The sequence below is a fragment of the Austrofundulus limnaeus genome, unplaced genomic scaffold (genome assembly GCF_001266775.1).
Source record: "Austrofundulus limnaeus strain Quisiro unplaced genomic scaffold, Austrofundulus_limnaeus-1.0 Scaffold860, whole genome shotgun sequence".
NCBI classification, from domain to species: Eukaryota; Metazoa; Chordata; class Actinopteri; order Cyprinodontiformes; family Rivulidae; genus Austrofundulus; species Austrofundulus limnaeus.
The window spans coordinates 16,546-23,985 of NW_013953262.1; the positions used below are offsets into that span (position 1 = coordinate 16,546).

General features: G+C 39.3%; 2 protein-coding genes across 4 annotated transcripts in view; one reads left to right on the forward strand and one right to left on the reverse strand.

The window, feature by feature from the left end:
• hnrnpd (heterogeneous nuclear ribonucleoprotein D) overlaps positions 1–5,110 on the forward strand; it is a gene marked incomplete at its 5' end in the record, with an annotated part of 11,407 nt that extends 6,297 nt beyond the window's left edge. Inside the window, 3 exon segments of the mRNA XM_014029153.1 lie at positions 3,091–3,246; positions 3,341–3,437; positions 3,785–5,110. Of these exon segments, the coding sequence (XP_013884607.1) occupies positions 3,091–3,246; positions 3,341–3,411 (227 nt within the window). The 3' untranslated portion in view covers positions 3,412–3,437; positions 3,785–5,110.
• Positions 4,980–7,440, reverse strand: part of si:ch73-234b20.5 (vesicle-associated membrane protein 8) — a 15,239-nt gene continuing 12,778 nt past the window's right edge. For all 3 annotated transcript variants that reach the window (XM_014029157.1, XM_014029154.1, XM_014029156.1), the window contains exon 3: positions 4,980–5,471. In XM_014029157.1, the coding sequence (XP_013884611.1) occupies positions 5,334–5,471 (138 nt within the window). In that variant the 3' untranslated portion in view covers positions 4,980–5,333. The remainder of the gene's footprint in view (positions 5,472–7,440) is intronic.

Genomic DNA, 7,440 nt, shown 5'->3' on the forward strand with positions numbered 1-7,440 from the left:
GTTTCTAAGGTTCTTCTTCTACATGTTAAAAAGTTGTTAAACATCTGAGTGGTGCACTACTGCTACTAGTGGTGAGAAAGTGTATTACACCTTATTTAAAATCAATGTGGTCCCACGGCCCTCTGCGGCCCAAAGTTAAAAACTGTTGTTCTTCTGAGGCCCTCGGGGGGGCGCTCTAAGAATCTCTGACGTAGTGGCCTGGCCACCATCCTGCAGGAAGAAAGGCTTAAATCAGTATAATCCTAATATACCAGACACAAATGCTTTGAAGAAAAAGGGACACTATTTCCCACTATTTGTATCTGGGAATGCATGGAAATTAAAACATTTTGGAAAGAAATAAAACAAACTACAGAACATCTCGTCTCAAAGGACATTCCTCTAGATCTGTGTTTTTTTAATGTGTATCCCAAAAATACTTTGTTTACTAAATGTGCACAGATACTGACTGATCTGTGTCTACTACAAGCTAAAAGACTAACTGCACTTTTCTGGAAGAAAACAACCAGACCAGGTTTGAAGCAACGGATCAGACAAATGCTGAAGACTTTATCCCTGGAACACTAACATTTCTTCAATAAGGGAAAAGTGAGTTATTTGAAAGTGTATGGAGACCCCTGTGGATATCTGTGGACTTGTCTGAAGAGGAAGAAGCCAGCTAAGGACAGGAACGACCTGACCAGGGTGATAACAGGTAATAGTGTCTCTACACTGAACTGTTATTTCCTCTATATTTAAATTATATATTTGCAGATTGTATCTAAGAGGGTGCTTGTTGTTAATTATGTTGGTTATATAATGTCTACGTCAAATATATGAAAATGTTCAATAAAAATATTGATGGAAATGAAAAATGACTACATGCTAATTCTTGGAGGAGGGGGTTTGTACAATATTACAGTGTATAAATCACAGAAAACCTGCTGTAAGTTTTTCTAAGTGTAAAGATACCAACAAAGATTCCAAAACCAGATCCACTCCTCCACATCAGAGATTCTAAAACCTGTGGGCCGTGAGCGCCACCTTGAGGGCCTCAAAAGAACAACAGTTTTTAACTTTGGGCCACAGAGGGCCGTGGGACCACATTGATTTTAAATGAAAAGTAAAAGGCAAAAATGAAGGCAACCCATCAAAAACTGGCAGCGTTTGTCACTAATATGAAGAGCAGCTTCTGGTTCTACCATGTAAAAGTTTAAAAAGCCTTGATTTTCATTTGTACTTTATCAAATTTATTTTTACAGGTTTTTTTATTTGAAACATTTACTTTGAACATTTTGAATGTATTTATTTTATGACCACAATTTTATTTCTTGAATTGTGTTTTTGTTATTGTTTATATTAAAAAATATTATTTTGTGTGGATAAGTTTGAGTGGTCTGTTGACTGACTTGTATTTGTTCAAATAATTGTTAGTGGCAGGTTTGGTACCCTGCTATAGTTCATATGTGTGCTAGGTGAAATGCAGAGAAATAATTTCCCCAGCAGGGGAAACACAGTGGAGTAAAAAACGTGGAAAACCAGGGGACCAGGTGTCTCTCGCTCACCGTCAGCCAGAGGCAGGAATGCTGGTATGAAGCCAGTTTTTTACCTTGAAGATGACAGGTAAACCATCATGGTCCAAGCAGCATGAAGGTCGTGGTGCGGCCAAGGAACCATTCAGTCCTGACTCGCTCCGACCCTCCAGGCAGGTACTTCTCTGCAGCTCCACGTCAGCGTAACGAAGAGGCAAGGCTCACTGGGTCCCTTTCAAATAAAACTTGCTTCCCACAGGAAGTCGAGACAGTTGCTTTGTGAAGCTTTGTTTCTCGTCAGGTGATTTTGGTGGACCCATTTTAATGTTTGTTCTTTCTGACATTTGTTGATTTAGACTGTTATCAGGTGGGGTCCAGTCCACCTGGGCATCAGTTTGTGGGCGACAGTTCTAGTCCTGGACACTCCTTGGCCCGTTGTTTGGTGAAAACGTGTTATCAGGCCCATTTCCCTTGTGAAACTAACTGAACAAACCGCCTCTAAATCATCTGGTGAATTAATTATCTGCTGTGCGTAACGTTCGCTTGCTCTTTAGTAAATAAAGAAAAGCCATTGTCTTTATTTTATCTTTATTTCACCCGTCATTAAAGACAGACCGGATAAAACCACGACGCTCCTCCCTCTTCAGACGTGCGTCTGGTCTGCTGCTGCGTTCACTCTGAACTCGTTTCAGTGCGTCCAACTGGAGGCGTTGGGAGCATCTTTGCTGCTCAAAATGCATTTGGTGGGAAACCGGCTAAAGTTCAGATTTTTGAATTTGAGCGTCGACTGCTTTCGTCGCACCACATGCGTGGAAAATACTCTGCCGCACATTCCTTGCACTTTGCCTGTTAGCTTTAGCGTTAGCCCCGATGCTATCACCATATATATGTATTAGCTCAGCGCTACACATTCTCCTCTCATCACTGAGGTCCTCCGTCCACATGACAGAGAGGGGAACGTAACTGAAAATATGGATGGAGGACAACAGGTTAGCTTGTTTGTCATGCTAGCACCGAGCTAATACAAATAAGGCAATATAGCATCTGCGCTAAAGCTAACAGGCTAATCTGATGTTCTTCCATGAAGCAGCTCTGTTGTCCTCCATCCATATTTTCAGTTCCAGGCTGAGTCATTTCTACCTTCTCCTCTCTGTCAACGCTCTCTGGTTTCATTTAAAAGAGTCGATCATCAGATATTGTCCAAGATTAACCTTCAGGGTGGATATAGCTCGCTAGCAGCCTCGCACCGAGGACCTATCCACGTCATCATTTACCCAGAATGCTTTGTGTGCAAATAAATTGGCTCTGTCCGTGTTAAAATATATTTTAAAAATGATAAAAACTGAACATCCTACAGTATTTTTACAGTCTTTATTTTACAGTTAAAATATACATTTATTAAATAAAGTCTAATGTTACAACTAATCATGGATCTCTTTAATAGTTCTTACATCTTGTCTAAATGTTAATTTGATTGCTTAGAAAATATGAGAACAACAAATTTAGTGGAAAGTATCTGAAATTTGAAGGCACCGTAAGTTTTATGTGATGTATCTTTTTTATTTTTGTTAAATCACAGGTCCCACTCAAAACTGGAACCAGGGTTATGGTAACTACTGGAATCAAGGCTATGGAAATTATGGCAATTATGGTTACGGTAATCAAGGATACGGGGGATATGGTGGCTATGATTACTCTGGATACAACAATTATTATGGATATACAGACTACAGCAGTATGTACCAGCCAAGCACCTTCATTTTCTTTGGATCCATTTCTTTTACTTTTGAAACATAAATCTGATTGAATATCATTTTGTCTCACACTAGCTGATCAGTCTGGGGGTTATGGCAAATCACCAAGGCGTGGTGGTCACACCAACAGTTACAAGCCATATTAAAGGAGTTAACCCTCAACTACAAGTAGGTAGGTAATAAAAGTATACTTCTCACTTTAAACTATAAGTAGTTACGTTAACTTTTAATGTATTGAACTTTTTTTTGTATAATTCCTTCATGTAAACTTCTTTTTCTCAGCACCCTCATGTGCTTTACAGTAGTTGTAACATAACGGCTATGCTCTTGTGGCGGTTATATTTAACAGCCGGCCCTCTGCTTTTCATTTTTGCACTTTCTTTTGTCTTTTTTAAGTGTAAAGTTAACAGGTAAAGTTCTACTACAGTAAATGGATGCCAAAGTTAAGGATGTGCAGAGAAAACAGAAAAGGAAATATGTTGTCTCCTAACTCTGACATACCTTGTTTGTACCTGCCAGCGGAGCTTCCTTGCAGGCCATGAGCTGACTCCCAGATACTCTCAGGGCCCGCTCAATGCGGACCGGGTACGAGAAGCGTACGCTCTCGAATGCTGCCATTTGGTATGGTCTTACAACATCCTGTATCAGCATTTCTAAACTAAACAATATGGGACACATGCAGCTTTGTCATCTTTCTTTTCATATTTTTTATTTCTTTGCAACTGTTATGTAATGTAAAACTTAAAATATACACATGTAATTGTCATTTTTTTACAGGCCCTTACTCCCCCACAAGTAATGATTATAAAAATGAAAAATTAACTATTTGCTTTTCAAAGGATACATACAGCTTTCTCTGGAGTTTCCAGTTCCTAATGTTAATATATTCATTCCTAATCTTAAAAATGCTTGTTTCTTTGTTTAGCTAGTAGTCCATGAGCTTAAACCTGGTTCGTATTGGACTCAACTGTGTTGGGGGATAAAGTGCTTTAATTTGTGTAATTGTATTGTTCTGTTTTGTGTTACTGACAGCAATGGAAAAGACTCCTCTTTTGTTAATTTTTCTGTAACACATTTTTTCTTCTTACAACCATTGATTTATAAACAAAACGATAATCAAGTGTCATCAGACTTTGGAAAATCTGCATGTAGTGCTTTCCAATATGTTTTCTTGATCAATATGAAAGTTTTATTTTCCATTTAGTGGTATGACTTCTTCAGTTTATTGCACTTCAGGATCCTTAGTATAACTATCTTGTTAAAATCTCAAGTGTAAAATTAATTGCTCTCAGTTTGTTTTTTCTTATTGTCTTTATTACATAGGAAACTTAAACACTGGGGATTTGTGTTGTTTTTGTAACGTGACAGTTGTTCATGTATAACTGACTTGTTTTTGTTTGTTTCCCACAGGTTTCAGAGTGATAACGTTGGTGTTCGCTGGTGGAGCGTTGGGCAGAGAGATGATGGGCAAAGATCATAGAGCTAGCTTTTTGAAAGCACATAAAGACCTACAGTACATTTTCTCTGTATTTACACAAGTATTTCAGTATTTTGTATTTGTTTAAATTGCTTCAGAGGCTTAGCGTTTTCAGTTTCTCCTCTGTTTTTGGTATTTAAAGTTCTTAAATACTGCTTGTGAATTGCTTCCTTTATCCCATAACTGTAGTATCGACTGAACAAATCACTCACATGTACAGTGACGCTGCAGCCATAATACAGCTAAAGCCTTTTATTGTGTTCATCAGTTATATACGTGTTACTACAGAGTTTGACAGTCATAAACATACATATGTACATGGTGTACTAGACAATGAAAAAGCAACAAATAAAAAAAGTTCACATGGATTTGTGTTTCATTAATAGTTGTTTTACATAAATTTGGAGTGTTGTGTGTCAGCAAACCTAATTTAATCTGCTTCCTAAGTTTTCACATTAGTCTTCACAGAGATACCTCATTGATAATCATTTACCCTTTGATTGTGCACATTTTGCTCTTAAAATGTAAAACGTCACTTCCTGAGTGCAATTAACTGCATTACTTTCAATCTGAAAGCCTGTGAATAAGAGTTTATATAACACCCGTGGCAGCGAGGATGATGAGTATCAGAATGATCAGCACAACCACACCGATGATGATCATCATTTTAACATTTTTCCACCAGTACTTCCGGGCAACTCGTGTAGACGTTCTTTGGAAGGAGTCCGCCTAAGAACAGAAACGACAGATCAGTAAAACAACGACAAGTATTCAAGAGTATCAGTAAGAATCACAAAAATCACAGCACTACCTGTAGCAGGTTTAATGCTTTTCTCAAAAATTATCACAACATTGCAATGAGAATGTATAAAAGTTTGACAATCAACAATGGAAAATATATAGGGTGGGCCATTTCAACCCATTCTCACTCCTGAGTCGTCACATGTTGACACTTTTCCAAAGTTCCCTCTGCGTCTGATGATGACGCATCAGGTACTCCCCTTGTGTCAGTTTAACGAGATGGGGCGGAATCTGTTGTCATAATTTCAGAAAGTGTAGAAAATGCACAAAAACTACCGTCCCAAAGCCTAAAATTACCTTTATTCACTTTAGACATCCTGTCCCTGACCCTAATACCTAAAATTAACCATTTTTAGAAAATGTAGGAAATTATGTGTTCCAAAGCCTGAAATTACATATTCACCAAAGACATCCTATCCCTGACCCCAGTACCTAAACTTAACCATTTATCCTGATCCCTCATGTTAACCTCAGACCCCCGACCCAAAGACCCCTGGTGGCGCAACTCAGAGAAGCCGCAGGCGGCAAGGACTGAGGAGGGGGGTCACCTGACGAGTCAAAATAAGACACAGAGGGAACTTTGGAAAAGTGTCAATATGTTGACGAGTGAGAATGTGTTAGCCATTTATATGGATACACCTAAATAAAATGGAAATGGTTGGTGATATTCCTGATTGTGGCACGTTAGTATTTGGGAGGGGGTAAACTTTTCAAGATGGGTGGTGGGTGGCCATTTTGAAATCAGCCATTTTTTTTTTTACTTTTTTGTAACTTTATTCTTTTGTGAGTTATTTGCAAGTTTCTCTTTGTTTACAGCCATTGACATGTCCAAGAGTTTAACACGTGAGGAGCAGATATAAATTGTGCTGATGTCTGGTGAACGCAGTACTCGGGTCATTGCAGCAGATTTCAACACAAGACACCCTACGAGACCACACATCTCCCATGCTGCAGTTAGCAAACTGCTGGTCCAGTGTTGGATTTGCCAAAATGTGGACCCATGAAAAAATGTCACTAATGAAACATCAGTGGCTGGCCTAACTTAATTCAACAAGATCTCACAGCATAGCACTCGCCACGTTAGAGCATGGCATCAGTCAAACATCCCTTTAGCAGATATTCACTACTCACAAATGGCACCCTTACAAACTCCAACTGCTGCACAACGAGGGTGACCCAGATTAGTGCACTGAATTTTCAAAATGGGCAATACAAAAACTGGAACAGGACAGTTTACACCAAACATTTTGTTCAGTGATGAGAAAAACTTATGTGAATGGTGAAGTTAACAAACAAAACCACCGCTATTGGTCTGACACTGATCCACATCGGACAGATCCCTCCAAGACTGATGGAACACAAATTGATGGTATGGTGTGGTATATGGGGTACAAAGATTGTGGGACCATTCTTCATCAGTGGAAACCTCAAGACCACTGGATATGTGAAATTGCTACATGATGATGTGTTTCCCTCTTTATGCACTGAAGGTGGCACATTCCCTGAGTTTTTACAGCAAGATGGTACACCACCACATTAGTGGTGTTAGGTCCGAGCATTCCTAGATGAACAGTTTCCTGAAAAGTGGAGTGGTCATCGTGGGCCAGTTGAATGGACCCCAGGTCTCCTGATCTGACCCCCTTAGACTTTTATCTTTGGGTTCATGTGTGCTGTGAAGATACAGGATGTGCAGCACCTGAAACAACGGATACTGGAAGCCTGTGCTAGCATTTCATCTGCAGTGTTGCTATTAGTGTGTAAAGAGTGGGACAAGAGGGTTGTATTGACAATCCAACACAATGAGCATTACTTAGAACACATTTAATAAGTGACTGTGTGTGTGTGTGTGTGTGTGTGTGTGTGTGTGTGTGTGTGTGTGTGTGTGTGTGTGTGTGTG